General features: G+C 41.2%; 1 protein-coding gene across 2 annotated transcripts in view; it reads left to right on the top strand.

Annotated features, from left to right (window-relative positions):
• Positions 1–3,780: 3,780 nt before the first annotated feature.
• Positions 3,781–17,734, top strand: part of YWHAZ (tyrosine 3-monooxygenase/tryptophan 5-monooxygenase activation protein zeta) — a 33,287-nt gene continuing 19,333 nt past the window's right edge. The window contains exons 1-2 of one of the 2 annotated variants that reach the window (XM_047725329.1): positions 3,781–4,176; positions 7,002–7,306. In XM_047725329.1, the coding sequence (XP_047581285.1) occupies positions 7,013–7,306 (294 nt within the window). In that variant the 5' untranslated portion in view covers positions 3,781–4,176; positions 7,002–7,012. Of the gene's footprint in view, positions 4,177–4,789; positions 4,803–7,001; positions 7,307–17,734 lie in introns of those variants that run through there. The other variant, XM_047725330.1, reaches the window with a different exon arrangement.

Below are 17,734 nucleotides of genomic sequence, written 5' to 3' on the forward strand. Positions count from 1 at the left end.
GGACTGAACAGAGGTTCAAATGGGAAGATTTTATGGGCCAGGCCCACAAGTGCAGTGTGTCGCTTTGGTCAAGTGCCATTAGTTAGTGCTCACTCACATGGCCACACCAAACAGCCAGAGAGACCTGGGCAATGGAGTCCAGCTGTGGCTCTGAGAGAGCACAATGGGTTTGGTCAAGAGCTGATGAGTCTGCCTCTGGCACAAACTCCAGATTATCCCAACAATAGATAATCATAATCTAGAGCACTATGTGCAGCTCTCTCCTTTCTTACTTAATGCTTGCAATAATCTGATGGAATTGAGTATTAGTTTGTGCAGTTTAGTAGCCTAAGGTCACATAGCTCTGATAGACAAACCAAGATTTGTACCCAATTCTGATTCCAAAGCCCACTGCCCTATGCTGCATTTCTCCAATTAAATCATAATGTTAAAAAGTAAGACTATAACCTGACTGATTGGCAATTAAACTTAAAAGATCACCTAACTGTTGCTTCATCAGTACAGTCCATCTTTTGCGGTTTTTCCAATTTGAATAATGCACCTGTGCAAATTCCCCTGAACCCTTATTTTAATATATAGCTTAGATATGAGGAGGTCACGGAGTCCCTTGTACATGAGTGGAGCCTATTCACTGTCTCATCCCTTAATTCTCATTAGTGCTAACGAACTAACACAGATTTATTTCCAGAGGGAACATCCTTATACCTCATTTTTTCTTTTTAGAGATTTTTATTTATTTGAGAGAGAGAGAGAGAGAGAGAGAGAGAGAAAGCACAACCAGGAGGGGCAGAGGGAGAGGAAGAGAGAATCTCAAGCAGGCTGCATGCTAAGCAGAGCCCAGTATGGGGCTCAGTCTCAGGACACTGAAATCACGACCCGAGCCAAAACTAAGAATCAGGTGCTTAACTGACAGCACCATCCAGGTGCCCCTTATCTCACTTTTTAAAGATAACTTAAATATATCATTCATTTAATGTTCATAACCTTTTGAACAGTAGAGACATCAGATATGTCCACTTATTAGTGAATAATAGTTCTATTACTTTGTGCAACGAATGATGCTAAGCAATATATGATTATCACTTACATCTCTTATAATTATGAAAGACGTATCTTATATATAAAAGTTATTATATAAGATACTTACGTCTTATATATATTATATATATATATATATATATATAAAACTTCATTTAATCCTCAATACCACTTAATAAGTTAAGTGTTTTTATTACCAGTATTTTATTGATGTGGCAGTTAAGGCATAGAAAGTTGAGTAAATTGACTCAGGCAACAAAGTTCAGCAGTGAAGAAAATAAAACAGGTCAGGCTACATGAAATTCTCCCAGTAATTTTTCCCAAGTTCAAGTTCATAGTTCTTTATTTTTTGTCATTATCCTTGCCATATATATTCCTATTCCTCAAAATACTTACCACTTGAGGCTTTCGTGACTCTCTCTATTCTTGCTTCCTGGCAACTGCATTACACCCTTATTTCATGAGCTCAAATTCCTTGAGTATGTAAACCTAATAATTCCTATTGTTTCACACACACATGCCTATTTAAAACACGAGGTGAACACCTAATTTAGCTGTGTCCTAAAGTAAATCCACAGTTTATTGATGCAGAGAAATCCCTACACTTCCTCTAAAACAAAAGGGAATATATTCTATCTAGACACATAGTTGAGATTAGAGAAACATCGATTTCCATTTTAAGTGAGATTTAACTTAGTATCTTTTTTATTTTATTTATTTAAGTAATCGGTACACCCCATGTGGGGCTTGAACTCAGACTCCGAGATCAAGAGCTATAGGCTCTTCCAACTGAGCCAGACCTAACTTAGTATCTTCTGTCAAATTTCAGGTGCCATGCCTAGCACAAAACCAAAGACAATTTAAAAAAAAGGGAGGGGGGTTTGAAATATTATTTTAAATGAAAAGACTTTACTTGGGAGTAAGACTTTACTTGGGGACTTTAACATCTCAGAAATAAAACCCCGATCAATTAAGTCTAGTATGAATCTGTTCTGATGTGAAGTTGGGAAAAAAATAAAACACTCTGAAACTGAACTGGTCACTGGGAAACTCTCTTCCTGGTTTATACTTTACTATCTAAATGCCAGCTGGAACCTCAGGCAAAACGTAATTTGCAGAATGGTCTGGGGCAGAAATACTGTATCCAACAGAACAGAACACACAGAACAGACAAAGTGCTGGAAGAGTGAGGACGGATTTTATATGTCCGCTACTGATAAACTCAGTCCTCTGCACAACTTGAGGCTGAACTCTTTAGTGAGACTCCTTTGTCAGCTGTTCTTTAGGCAGGCCCCCTAGTAGGTGCTCAATAAAGGTATGTTGGGAGAAATAGACAAACCAAGAAACATACTCTTGACTACGGAGAACAACAAACTGATAGATACCACAGGGGAGGTAGGTGGGGAGATGGGGGAAATAGGGAATGGCCATTAAAGAGTACACTTACCGAGGTACGGGGGAAATGATTTTCAAAAAGGATTTGTTGGAAAACTCAGGCCAAAATGGCGTTTGCAGAGAGGTAGTAGGAACAGTTCTGACTTTTCATTGCTAACTATATAAACTCTAGATGACTTTTGCAACTGATTTTGCAGGTCACTAATCTTTTCGTAGCACTAATCTTTTCATAGCTCTAACGTTCAAAGGGAGAAGAGGCAGAGGCATTTTACACTGTGCATGTATCTCTCTGAACTTCCTTAAGTTGACTGGGTGGAGGCTCTACCGTTTTAGGCTGGCCCGTTGGTAGGCACCTGCAATTTCCGCTCCTCTTTCCCTCTCTTCCTGGCTCCACTGCCAGCTGGGTCAGCGGGGGCCCTGGGAAATACCACACCCCTCAAACCCTGCTTCAGGAGAAAACAGGTAATGATCTTTATGTTTTAAATCACTGCAACATGAACTCTTCCAGTGGATGCTTTATTTGGATAGAAAAATCTCATCTACGAGAAACGAGTCGGTACGGTTCAACCTGTTCTTTGCTCTGGCCTCCACCATCCCCGGAGCCCTCCGTCTAAGAAGGCTGCCGTTTCCCCGTGGGAGCTGAAAGCGGCGGCCTCTCCTTCCAGGCCTCACCTCCCACCAGCTCCGCCCCAGCCGACCCACCTCACCCCCACTTCGCGCCCCCATTGTCCCCTTCGCAGCTGTCACTGCGCACGGATCCGGAGTCCCCGATTGGAAAACTTTCCCGTCACTCAGCCCATATACTCCGGGGCCAGACTCCTCACACTCTATTCCGAGCCTTAAAAGGTCTAAGGCCGCTTTCCTCCAGCCCGCAGGTAAAGCCGCCGCGGAAGGGAGGAAGGGAGGGGCCGCGCGCTCAGGTAGGCCCCGCCTGGCGACGGGGTGCGGCGAACTGGGAGTAGCGCGCCACACCGCCCCTCCTCGACCGTCTGACCGCGCCCTCCCCCGCCACCCCCAATTCCTGATCACAATGCCAGAGCGGCGGAGCCACTCGCGTAATGCAGCCCCGGGACGGCCCAGGAGGCAGTTACCACCGCGAAGCCCGGAGGGCGGGGCGGGCCAGGGCGCGGGGAGGGGGTGGGGGAGATGTGAAAGGTCCCGGATGTTGCTGAACCGGAGCCCCTTCTACTGGGAGTGACTGGCGCAGGCGCAGGAGGGCCGCACGGAAAGCTAAGGTGGGGGTGGGGAGGAATTTCCTTGCTGGTTTAGAGGAAGAGTGAGCCTGTAGAGGTTGCGGGGGATTCGAGAAGGCGAGGTAGGAAGGCACTGGTAGGAAGGAGAAAAAAAAAAAAAGGGAAGGCGCTTCCTGCCCAGGCTCATTCTCCCAAGAGCAGAGAAGTTGGGAGCTGAGCGGGGTGGGGAGTAGCGTTGGTAGCGGGAGAAGTGGTACGCTCCTCCGCTCGCCCTCTAGCGCGGGCGGGCAGGACGCGCGCGCTAGGGAGCGGCGGTTGCACTGGGCCCCCAGAGCTGTGGGCACCAATCAACGGTTGCCATAGCAGCGTTTGACGTCATCGTGCGTGTGGTGCCCCTGCTGTCGGGGCTGGTGATTGGAGGAAACCCCGTGTCTGCGGAGCCGCTGTAGCCTGTGAGCAGCGAGATCTACGGACAGAGTCTCAGCCTCGCCGCTGCCGCCCAGAGACTGCTGAGCCCCCGTCCGTCCGCCGCCACCCTCTCGGGACACAGGTAAGGGACCCGGCCGCCGCCACCTAGTCCCATTCCTTCCTTTCCCAGACCAACCTTCCAAAAGCCTGAGGGCCGTCCCCGCTCCACAGCCCCTCAGCCCCGCTCGCCCGGCGGTAGCGGCGCTGGGCTGAGGCGGAGTCTCCTCAGGCGGAGACGGGCGGCGGCTTTTCCGCTGGGTTCGGGCGGGCGGCTCGCGGCTGCCTAGGGCTACTTGCTTCCGGACCGATGTCTTGGCCCCGATAAGCGCCGGTTCCCGGACCCCGGCTGGAAAGGGCGCCCACACGCGAGATCCCCGGGGACCCGCCCGGTCGCCGGCTCCCGGGGGTGACCGAGGCTCCTCTGGGCGCGTTCGGTTCCCACCCGCGCCCCCTCCTCGTCGCCGCCCCGCTCCCGCCCGAGATAATGACTTGGCGACTGCGGGCATTGCAGTGGCGCAGGTGAGGCCGCCCCCTCCCCTCGCGGCCCTCCCCTCCCCCTGCCTCTCCCGCTCGCTGCTCCGCGCAGCCTCCGCGCCCCGCGCTGCGGCGACGGCACCCAGCCCTCCCCCACCCGGGCGGCGGCGCGTTAGCAGGGCCGGGCCTGGGGACCGGGCCGCGAGCCGAGGCCGGCCCGGAGGCGCCCGCCAGGTACTCTAGGGCGAGGCCTCGTTTCTGGCACGAGGGGGAGCCGGCTCTGGGGTGGGGCTGGCCTGGGACCTGGGGCCGAATTTCCTGGGTTCCTTGGCGGGGTGGGGGATGGGGCTCAGGTTTTTTTCTTTCTTTCTTTCTTTCTTTTTTTTTTTTTTTTTCCCCCTCACCTCATGGTGAGTGGGGGGCTCCGAGTCCTGGTCGGGATAGAGAAGAGAATGGGGGAAGGCGGTGGACCGGCGTCTGGCTCGCCTGCCCGGTGGGCTTGAACGGGAGGGTCGCCGTGCTGGCTTTTTAGACGGTGTCCCCCTCACGGGGCGGGTGAGGCTGAGCGTAACAGCCGGCGGTGGCCCAGCTCGCCTGGGTGTGGCTCTTGTCCCCTCCCCCACCTGCTGCAGCTGTCGGGTCCTTACAGCCTAAATGAGCACCAGTGGTGTCCGGTGGCGGAGGAGACGCGGGTGGGAGAGTGGGGTGTGTCCGCCGCCCCGCGGGTCGTGGTTCCGCTTCTGCGGGCGGCGCTGGCGTCTCTGCCCCCGGGGCGGGCGAGCGGCTCCCCCCCGCTTCCCCCGGCTCGGGCGGGGGCGCGCTGCTCCTCCCTCTTGCTCTGGTGGGGGGAATTAACACTCGGCAGTAGGTTGGGCTCCTTGACACAGATCCGCCATGACAAAGAGGGAGAATCGGGGACTTGGGCGGAGCCAAGGAGGGGTGGTTGCGGATAGCGCGCATGCTAGGATTTGCACTTTAAAAGTCAAGGTCTGTTCTTGTTGGTTTCACCTCAGTCTACGTCTCTCGTCCGTTAAGGGTTAAAATGGGTGCGGCGAGTCCTCTCCGCAATACAGAGGCGAGGCCTTGGAGTACTACTCTGTGAGAAATGCACTTCCCTTTGTACCCGAAGGGTTGGGGAGAGAAACCTTTATACTGGGGTTTGATAATTTTTCATTAGAAGCAGCATTAACCTGAGAGCGTTTTGAGTTCCTAAGGGAAAGATCAGTCATTTCAGGGGTGTGTGGGGGGAGGATATGAGATCATAAATTTTAAATAGTTTTGCATTGACACGGTCTACCTCACAAATAAGCTAGCTGATTACGTCTTTACCCTGTTCGATTTGGCTTTTAAAAAAAGTGTTGTGGGATTTCCCTAGGAAGGTAAAGGATGTGATACTGGGGAGTCAATTCTTAGACAGTGGCAGTGGCTCTTCTGTTAACCTTTTATTAGAGCACTTCAAACTGTATATTTACCTTTAAAATCACTTATTCTGTTGGATCAGTGTATGGCTTAGTATCTTTCTGTGCTGTTTTAGCACCATCCAAAAGCGTATCTTTAAGGAAAAGTATAACGTTTAAATTAGAAAGGTCTAGGGAGCTTAAAAATGAGAGAAAGGATTAGGTGAGAAGTTAACGGTAAAGGCAGCTTGAGTGATAATTAAATTTTGACTGCTAAAAACAGTGTAATTCTATATTTAAATTGGAGCAGTGACAGAAAACACTGATCACACGAGGTGCACTTCATATATTATACATTTTAGTGTTTATGATGGTAAATCATAGGACTCAGGTATGTATTAAGCATGTATGAGTGTTTGGGGTGGGGGTAATACCAATAAAATTTAAACTTAAAACACTTCTGACAAGAATAGCAGGTATTATTAAAGTAAAAATACATAAATTACATTAAACTGACCTGAATCACATTAAACTGACCTGAATCATAATTCTGGAAGTATGGTAGAGGTTGTAATGTTGTTCGCCGACAGTGCTTTCTCAGTAAAACAAAACCAAAAAAAAAACTGCTTAATTTTGATACTGGAAAATTTTGATATGATACTGGAATTGAGATTTTGGCCAAGTAAGGTAAGGGTTGGATTTTAAGGTAGCCTCGTTACCAAATGTGCTTTCGCTTTATGTGAAACTAGGATCGTCTGAACAAAGATGGTGCAGTGCAATTTTAGTTTTGCTTCTCATTTGTTTTATATTAATGTATTTAAATTTGTCCCCTGAATGCTGAGTATGCCCTCCCCCCGCCCCCCTTTTCCCCCCACATTCTGGCCATCCTTTTGTGAGGCTGCAGTCAGTTCTCATGTGAAGATGCTTCCTTGGGCGTTTAAGTTTGAGGTGTTAATATCACTTACTTACAAAAGGTATAATTTTGAGTCTATTTATTTCGATGGAAAAATCTAAATGCTGCTTTTTTTCCCTGCAGAACATCCAGTCATGGATAAAAATGAGCTGGTGCAGAAGGCCAAACTGGCCGAGCAGGCTGAGCGATATGATGACATGGCAGCCTGCATGAAGTCTGTAACTGAGCAAGGAGCTGAATTATCCAATGAGGAGAGGAATCTTCTCTCAGTTGCTTATAAAAATGTTGTAGGAGCCCGTAGGTCATCTTGGAGGGTCGTCTCGAGTATTGAGCAAAAGACGGAAGGTGCTGAGAAAAAACAGCAGATGGCTCGAGAATACAGAGAGAAAATTGAGACCGAGCTAAGAGATATCTGCAATGATGTACTGGTGAGAATCATTCAGTCTAGCTTTATTATAAAATAAGGCTCCTATAATGAATATCAAGTGTTACTTTCAACTACTTTGGTTTTTTTTCCCTTTAAAAAATTGAATGTTCTAAATTTTGAAGTCTTCAGGGTGTCATTCCTAAAAGGTATTAAACAGTTGTAGTTAAATTGGTATAAAATAACTGCAGTACTGATTATCAGTTCAGGTAGACTAAGAAAGACTGGTAGTGTATTTTGTACTAATTAAAAAACTATTACAGTTTCAGTTGTGGTTAAGGTATTTATAGTAGTTATAGAGCTCATTTTCTTAAGCGTACATTTGTGGATACAGGTACCTTGTTTTATGTAAGAAAGATGTAATAGGAGACTCATTATAGACATAATATCCTCCCTGGTTTAGCCACTTAGCTATGCAGAAGACTATGGCTTCAGAGTTGCTTTTTGCCTCTTACTGCATTAAATGTTAGAAGTTAACTTTGTACACAAAGATTATGAAAATACCAAACTTGATTTTTCTAGGTTCAATCAAGCAGTATTTTAAGAAGTTAGTACCTACTGCATTGAAGCCCTGCTTTTCTAAAAAGCTTAAAAGAACAACATTGCATTTTAGCTAATTGTAATCAACCTTCTTTAAATGATAGCTTTCTTATTCGGAAAAGTTTAAATCTTAGGATAAGTTGGTAGGAGATCCAATCATTTAGATATAACATAGATACGTTAATACTTTTCCTTTTTAATGATGCAGGAATGATTTTACTAAATGATTACCGGTAGGACTTCCAAGTTATACATTGGGTCTCAGTATGGCAGTATTGAGTATCTTATTTTCTCTGGACAGGTTACTGATTCTGGGCTTCAGAATAGAAGTCCAGGTGCACATTTACTTGAAACTTGTTCATGGAAGGGCTACTCTAATGAGCAATACAGGATTATTTCTGATGTGGTTTTAGGTTTAGGGCTTTTGTTTAAGTTATGCTGGTAATAAGATTCCTTTACACAAGTTTTTAATTACTAATGGGATAGCTTTAAGTCCTGAATTATCCTTAAATGATAATTTCTTTAAGCTGTATTTTAAAGAAAAATATTTTTTATCTTTACATGGGCTTACAAAATCTCTTGTAGTTTCTGTCTTGGGTGGGGTCTGTTTGTGGTTTTTTTTTTTTTTGTTTTTTTTTGTTTTGGTTTTTGTTTTTTTGTTTTTTTTTTTACATGAATAGGAGTCATTTCGAAGGTGGGAAAGGATTTTCTGTGTCTTTATTAAAGCTAAATAACAAATGTTTATCTTGTGATTTGCTAAGGTAATAAGAATATTTAAAATTCAAAAATAATGTCTTTCTATAATAAAATGTGTTGGATTTTTCTCTTTTGCTCTCTTTACGGAGTAATACCTGTGTACATGTTACTGAATTTTGTTCACTCTGGTGTTTTTCCTCCAGTTATTACACCTGATAGGTCAGATAATTTTTATTTTGGTTTAAAGAGTTTGTTTTGAGTTACAATTTAAGACAAAAGCCAACCTTAGGAATAAAAGGGGATGAGTAACATTTATTCTTTACTAACAAGCTTCTTTGCTATTCCAGGTAGGTATTTGCATGTTTTTCCTACACAAAATACAAAGACTGTAGCAGTTTTTACTTTGCTTCCATTTGATTTCCTTATCCAAAAAAAAAAAAAAAAAAAAAAAAATTACTGCATAAAATGAGTGGATGGTAATAACTAGATAATCTCTAAATAGCTTCTTTGTTGATATGATTATTAAGGGGATTTGATATTGGTGACTTCCCATGTTCTTCAGAATAGTACTGGCCTCTTGCTAAGTCTAAATGAAATTTCCACCTTGAGCATATCGATAAATGAAAGTTTAATTCCTTTGCCATACCAAAGTTAAACAGATTTTTGCTTCCAGCTTTGGTCTTTTAGTGATCTAAAAGCTAATCTTTTAGTTCTGCCCTGTTAGTGATCTTTGCCTAGTTCATGCTTCCTGACATAAAGTATCTACTCAAGTATTTGCTGAGTAAATGAACAAAAAGTCTTCTTTTGGAAAAGAGGATAATAGAACTGGTCTAGCAGCACTGCTAATTTTCTAAGGCCTTTTCTGTTTCATCTTGGGAAAATTCGGTATTTACAGATACTGTGGTTTTTCAAGTAGACCTATCATCTTTTTTCAAACAGGTCATGTTGGCTCTGGAAAAATACCATGTAAAATCCCTTTTCCCCCTTTGAGGAAAATGAAAGAATAAAATACAGCAGAACTGATATTTCTCCTAGAGAAAAATCTTTTTGATGTACTTGATGATTAGTGAAAGTCTGCCTTAATATTTTAAGGTCTTACATGGTTTAAAAAAAAAAAAAAGAAAAATACAATTTTTAGTATAGTTTTTTCCTAAGCTTTGATATCCCCCCACTGGCCATTTGAGAAAAATAAGGAGGTAGTCCCTTTTCGGAATTAAAGTTATTGATCAGTTGCATCAGTGATGAACCAGACTTAATTATTCTGTTGAGTTTTTGAGTATCTGTATCATACTGGCCAAAGACCTATTTCCATTAAAAGGAGCTCAGTTTTTCTGAAGAGCTCTTTCGTCTTTTATTAAGTGGTTACTGCCATTCTAGTTATAAGCATTTATCAAGTGTTTAATTAATATCATTTACTAAACAGAAAGGGTGATCATGTTACTTTGTGCAAGAGTAGTAGAACATTACTGTGGGAAATGGTCATAGGCATTCACAACATGGACTTCTCTTTTTGCAAGAGAACTTGGTTCTTCCTTATGTTGTTAATTTGAAGTTTGCCATATGTGAACCAAAACCTCTCCTGGTAGTGGGGTAGGACTAAATAGTAGTGATCTCTACTACTTCCTCTGCATAAATAGACAAGAAGCAGCCAAAAACTGGATAGTTTTGTCTTGAATGTGAAATGACAAAATACATACTAGAAAACCCAATTCCAGCTCAAAGAAGAATGTAGTGGTGTAAAAAGAACACCACGTTCTAAATCAGACCAGCTTTTACCATCTAATAATTAATTGCAAGGCCTAAGGAAATTACTCAGTTCTCTGAGAAAACTTGAGTTCAATTAAATGACAGTAATGTCTACCCCATAGGATTGTTACCAGAGAATGAAAATGAGGAGTCTCTTAACTCGAGTCCAGGAATGGGATTTAAAAGATCTAGGAAGCCTTAAATACTATTTTTGTGGGGCAGAGGGTCCATACTGACCAGTGAATTTTCCAGAGTGTCATTAAAAAATTTGAAAGCCACTGGTATAAGGCAAAAAAACAGCTTACAAGAGGTGAAGCAGTAAAATCTTGTATCTAGCATCTAACAGTTGGCAGCAGTAGTTGAGTAATAATAGTAATACTTACTTAGTTAACCTGAGTCCCATTTTATATGCTTCTCTACATTTTTATTTGCCCAAGGCAGTTTTAAGGTGTGGTTGCTGGGCACTCACTTTATCTGTAGCCTACAGAACTGCTGTTAAGCAGGAACAAGCTAGGAAACCAGGTAGCTTTGGGGGCTTTGCTGGCCTGGGTATATTACGTGCCTTGGGCTTTAAAAACCGCTGTATGGAATTGTAAGCTGACAGTCACTAGACAGTTTATTTATTGGAATTGGGTTTCTCAAAAAGAATTCTACAGTGTTATACTCATCTTTACTACTTAATATATTTACATGTTTTTGTCAAATGGATTTTGGTATGTTTGAAAATACAAAGTCCTTTTGTTGCATAGTAGATACCTCCAGCCTTCCAGGGAGGAATACATTGGACAGAGTCTTTTTGATAATAAAATTCATTATTTTTGAGGAGTTGTCATGATAAGCAATAAATATTGCACCTGGTGAGCAGTTTTATACAGTTAGAAAGTCTAAGGTCTATGATGTGGAAATGAAAGGAAATAGAGGATTGAAAATAGAAAGGTAGGTGTTTGCTCTTTGGTGTGAAGGGGAAGAATAACCAACAACTGAAGAGCAACAGGCTACCCTATCCCTTTTCAGTATAGCAGTACTTCACTAAGAATCTCTTTCTGCCTGTTAGAGTAAGAGATACAGATGATAGGAGATGTTTAGTTTTAGTGATGAGCTGTGATGGTGATGATGATGAAAATGGGATTAATGTGTTAAAAGTGAACTAAGGAAAAGTTGAAAGGATTTGAAATTAGAATTAGAGTGAAAAACCCGAATTAAAATCTCAAGAATAGGAAGTACAGACACACATAGAAAATAATGATTCAACTCCTAATCTACTGGAGAAAAAGGAAGAAATTGTATGTGGCCCCCACAGAGGCATTTTGAATTAGAAAGGTGGAAAATAAGCTATTGTTGAGTTATAGTAGCTCACCAAGAATAATTTTGCTTTTCATTTTTTTCTTTTAAGAACACTCAAGTTTACTAGTAAAGAAATCCTAGTGGTAACACCTCAGTAGTGGTATAATAGAAGCATCCTAATTGGCTAATTGAAAAGTAGTTTATATGATCATACTTGTTTTAAATGTTTGCTTTAAATTAAAAAAAAATTCATGTATATGTTCATTTGTCCATTTCTAATGTGAGACCAAGCCTTTTCAAATAATTTGCTTAACTACCCTTATCAACGTATCCTTTACAAAATACAGTTTGAGTCTGCATAGTAGAGTGAGAACTTAAATGTGTGGTAAGCATTTGCTTCAGAATCCTTCTAGAAATGTGTAATTTTTTTCTTTGTTCAACCCAAGCTGTTTTTCTGTATGTAACTCCCTTTAAAAACTAGCTGCCCCCCCCCCAGAAAACCCTAGTTTTTCCAAAGCACTCCATTTAGTTTTCATAGTAACATATCTTTTCACCCTTGTATATTCTAACATTTAACATAACACTTTAAGTAATTATAGCCAATATAGTGGCATGGTTTGGGAAATAAATATCGACTCTTAATCGGGTATCTTAATAAATAATCAGTAACTGCTGTTAGAAGCTGAGGGGGATTCCAGAGAGTAGCTGAAAAGTATATCCTCAAGCATTTAGTCTAAGTCATGGGTATTGTTGGGTTTGCTTACCTAGGAGTGAAGAATATAATGTAATCCAGGTTATCAATTAAGTGAAATTTGGTTAATCTAGCATATTAAGGGTTTTGTAGAAGAGTTGTGGCATTCCAGATCATTCTGTGTGATCATTGGTGGGGGGGGGGAGGGTATTGCTTCCCGTAGCTTTTTCTCAATAATTTTCGCAAGAGATGGGACTAGGAGAGCTGGGTACTGGCTAGATTATACTATACTGTTCTACATACCTTGTATAATGGTATAGCAACTAAGGAGTGGTGGTCTAGAGGCCATGGAAAAACTTCAGGCCCTGGAAGGTGACACCAAATTTTGCCTCTTAGAAGGTGATTGGTAGACATGCAAAGAGAGTTGTTTTTATAAGGAAAATCTGCTTTTAGAATTTTACAAATTTTTTAAAGATTTGATCTGGTTCTTTGGACTCATGTCTTTTACTAATATCAGAATAGATTCTCAGTGCCTGTATAATAGATATATATATTAATCATTTATATACTAATCTTGTTTTTTTTACTTGGGGTTTAACCCTTGAAAGACTTAGGGTTCCCCCCCATGAATATATAGTATCTTTTCATATCTGGTGAGGGGTTCTAGCATATAAAGGGAGCCCAGTATATGACATAGTTTTGCCATTACAATATTGAGTTAAATGTTATTGGGCTATTGAGATTCATTTGACTATACATTTTTGATCCTAAAGTAAGTAATCTTTGGCACATTCATAGTGAAGAATGCATATGGATATGAGAAATTCTCTTCTAAAAGTTAAAATTATAGATGTTCTAATGTCAGCCACATTAAAAAAACTTGTCTATTGAAATTACAATAGATATTAGAATTTTTTCCTCCTAGAATTACTAAGGTCCCTGTTGTGATTTCATCCTGGTTCTTGTACTTTCTTTAGTATGATAGTTTCACATTGAGAATAAACAGTGCACTTTAGGGGATTTAGAATTGCTGTAGGTTTCAGTATGCCAAAAGCCAGAGTTCATCTTTCTTTTGAAGTTACCTCTTCTTTCTGTCGACTTAATTTTGGCAGTTCTGTGCTGCTTACAGCTCTTAATTATTTCTGTAAAGCATGGATTCCCTTGTCCTTCTGTTCGATCTTTGCCAGAATCCCATATATAGAGCCTTTCACTGTAGTTTGGTCTTACCGCTGTCCGAGACTAGCAACTGCTAATTCCCGTCTTTATGGCCTAAGGGTTTCTGCTTCATTACTCTGATTTAGAATTTACTTTAATCTTGTTCATCCCCCGGCCCCCAGCTTCAGGGGATTGACTCCATCTCTTCATCCTCCTTGAAAACAGAAGGGAACTTTGATGTTTGTGGTATTTAATTTGATATTAAGCATACTCGTATTTTTTAGGTAGCACAGATTTTAATTTGGCTTGGGAGGAATGGAGTGTTTAGCCACTGTATCACAGCAATTTCCATGGTATTAGCACATTTCTGTGCAACAGGTCATTCTTAATTTGTTCTTTCTGAATCAGAAACGTGTATCTGCAAAAATGTAGTACCAGTTGTCATTTGTCATTGATTTAGTTTTGCATTTGATGTGACATAAGTAGTAACATGTTATAGAATAGTCTTTTTAAGAAAATATTTTATTTATGTATTTGACAGAATACAAGCAAGGGGAGCTGCAGACAGAGGGAGAGGGAGAAACAGGCTCCCTGCTCAGGGGCTCATTCCCAGGACCCTGGGATCATGACCTGAGCCAGATGCAGTTGTTAACCAACTGAACCACTCAGGCGTTCTATAGAATAGTCTTATATCTTGCCACAGTTCACTTTTGTTTTCTGTTGGCTTATTTATTTATTGCTACAGTTTGGCTCCTGAGTCAACAAAGCATGGATATATAGCTGATTTGGTATCAGTATGATCCTATGATATGGACATGCACATTTGTTTACACTTGAATAGATTATACTAAAAGGTTTCAGCATATAAACTTCTGCAACTTTCTTTTTTTTTTTTTTAAAGATTTTATTTATTTATTTGACAGAGAGAGATCACAAGTAGACATAGAGGCAGGCAGAGAGAGAGAGGAGGAAGCAGGCTCCCTGCTGAGCAGAGAGCCCAATGCGGGACTCGATCCCAGGACCCTGAGATCATGACCTGAGCCGAAGGCAGCGGCCCAACCCACTGAGCCACCCAGGCGCCCCGTGCAACTTTCTTTTGATAGAAATTGTTATGAGCATTTTTCCCTTCTCCCCCAAATAAAAATATGCTTACAGTGGTGTTAGCCACAGGTAGGATGGCAAGGTAGGACTGTAAGGACAGTCTGTCAGATGTTAATATGTAGAGTTGAATAAACCAAAAATAAGACTTTGTTCAGTGGGTTGACCTGTATGCCTGTTCATTTCTTTTAAATGTAGGAAAGACCCTATTGCATTTAATTTGCAAGGAGTACTCAATTTTGTTTTATTGGGATTTCATTTACTTGAATTGTTTAATATAAATAGTTAAAAATGTTTTTTAGTGGAGGTTAATTCCTATCTTAGAAAACAAGTTTTGGGATCTAAGAGGATTTTGTTTGTTTTTAATTAGCAGTATTACCAAGGAACCTAGTCTGAGTTGAGTGGGTCTCATCTTAATGGATTAATTACAAATGCTTTTCGGAGAAAAACCTACTTGTTGATCCAATACTCATGAACTGTCTGCTTATAACTTTTTTGCTGCTTTAAACATATAATAAACACCATTGCCCAGAGTTTAGGGAGGACATAGACATAAAATTGGACCACATTTTAATATTTAACCCAGGAACATTTGATGAAATCCTACCCCAAATGATTTATTTGTAAAATGTGACTCTGTGAAATTGACAGCAGTATTTTACTACTGTTTTACTACTGTTTTTGACAGCAGTATTTTACTACTGTGTTTGGAAAAATGTTCAGAAATAGGACTTCCTAAAGTGATCCTGTTCTTATGAGTAATGAATTTTCCCTCCAGTTTCCCCTTTGGTTGTTTTCATCTGATAGAGGGGCTTTTCATCGGACAAACTTATAAGATCACAGGGATAAGACTTAAAGAATAATCTTGTGTAATTTTTCTAAAAATAAAGGAACCTAAAGTGTGTACTACCTTTAAAGGGATGATAGAATCTAAATCTAGCACAGGCTATGCAAACTTTCGGGGTTTGAAATTTTTATTCATTTTATGACTTGGGGCAAGTTATTCCATCTCTGTGACTGTTCCCACATCTTCAAAATGGGAATGATGATAGTATCTACCTCAAGGATGTTTTTTTGTTTTTGTTTTTGTTTTAAGATTTTATTTCTTTGACAGAGATCACAAGTAGGCAGAGAGGCAGGCGGGGGGGTGGGGGGAAGGCAGGCTCCCCACTGAGCAGAGAGCCCAATGTGGGGCTTGATCCCAGGACCACAAGATCATGACCCCAGCCAAAGGCAGAGGCTTAACCCACTGAGCTACCCAGGTGTCCCTACCTCAAGGACGTTTTGGAAATTATTGAGTTAACACACACCCATGGTGATATTAAATAGCAAATACACGGCTTACCTTTTTTTGTAATTGTTTCATTGTTTGATTTATTAATTTTGAGGTTAAACATAAGACTTTAAATTAACTGCTTAAATTCCTTATATTAATATTTATTTCATAAGCTCCCTGTGCTTTTGAAAAAGAAATATATGTGATATGTAATATACATATATAGAAATAAAAGAAATACATATTTAGTAAAATTTTAATAAAAGCCCCTGCTCTTAAAAAAAATCTTGATAACTTAGGGAAATGGGCACATACACAAATAATGTAACAGAAAGACTTCATGTTTGGTTGACTATGAAAGAGCTGGTCTTCACCTTTTTTTAAAAAGCAACTGATAGGGGCGCCTGGGTGGCTCAGTGGGTTAAAGCCTCTGCTTTCGGCTCGGGTCATGATCCCAGAGTCCTGGGATCGAGCCCCACATTGGGCTCTCTGCTCAGCAGGGAGCCTGCTTCCCCCTATCTCTCTGCCTGCCTCTCTGCCTACTTATGATCTCTCTCTGTCAAATAAATAAATAAAATCTTAAAAAAAAAAAAGCAACTGATAAAATCTAGTCCCACTAGAAAGTTTATAATAATAGTGTGCATATGCACATTAAAAAACAGTAAAAATTATGTGTTTTAAACAAAAGTTCTGTGGTGGAAATACTGAGAAATGGGGCCTTGGTTGGTGGTCAGCCCAGATCAAGGTTGATGCCAACTATAAAAAGGGTTCTGTGTCAGGGAAGGAGGAGGAAAGCCCCCGAGAATGGTAGAACAGTTTGAACAGTTATCCTTTGGTGCTCTAAATTCTTTTTGGTACTTTCTACAATTTACCATTTTATCATTAGGAGCTGCATTTTGAATGTGAGGTAAAATATAGATTACCCTGGGATTATTTTGCCTAGTATTAAGGATCCAAAGGTAGACAGTTCTCAGAACCTGATTTAATTTAGCAGTTTTTCATCCCACTTACTGTGAGTCCTTTCACCCAGTTGTTTTTTTTTAGAGACATACATACAAAATGTTTTAGAACAGCAGGCTTTTTATCAGCTTTAAGTTTTCTGCAGATACCTTTTGATTCATTTTAGGGAAAATTTAAGGAGCAGCTGCTCTAGCTTTCAACAGGAATTAGGATGAATATTTTAGGCTTGCTTTAACATTCCTTAACACCAGGGTTAATATATCTTGGTTTTCTCAAATTCGGTGTTGATTTTTTTTTTAGAGACTAAATGGTGAAGATTGCCATTTATTTATTAATGGAAAATGCATTCAGCTAAGTGGTTACACTCCTCTGTGATCCCATCCTTGAAGTTAAGTGGCTCTGTCTTCTCATTCTAGATGACCCGTATTCATAGGACACCTAAAATTTTACTCTTGTAGGCCAACATTGCCTAGAAGGATGAGTTTAAGTCAAAATGTATGCAAATTAATTTTTGGCAGTGGCCTGATTCATTAGCATTTCTGGTGGAGCATTTTTCTCATTGGTTGTTTGGAAGCAACTGCAGTCGAAAAAGGCCATTCCAGCCACGAGGGGGAGCAAGAGACTAATTTCCAAGTTGGCGGGCCCCAAATGCAACAAAAAGCCTGCTTGCTTTTTAGAATTTTATTTTATTTTATTTTATTTTTTTAAAGATTTTATTTATTTATTTGACAGATAGAGATCACAAGTAGGCAGAGAGGCAGGCAGAGAGAGAGGAGGAAGCAGGCTCCCTGCCGAGCAGAGAGCCCCATGTGGGGCTCGATCCCCGGACCCTGGGACCATGACCTGAGCTGAAGGCAGAGGCTTTAACCCACTGAGCCACCCAAGCGCCCCTGCTTTTTAGAATTTTAGATGTAGGAATGATAAAAGGCTCAGTGGCTCTGCACAATAAAGTGAAAATTCTGGTAAAATTCTCTGCACAAGGAAAT

The sequence above is a fragment of the Lutra lutra genome, chromosome 4 (assembly GCF_902655055.1).
Source record: "Lutra lutra chromosome 4, mLutLut1.2, whole genome shotgun sequence".
Lineage (NCBI taxonomy): Eukaryota > Metazoa > Chordata > Mammalia > Carnivora > Mustelidae > Lutra > Lutra lutra.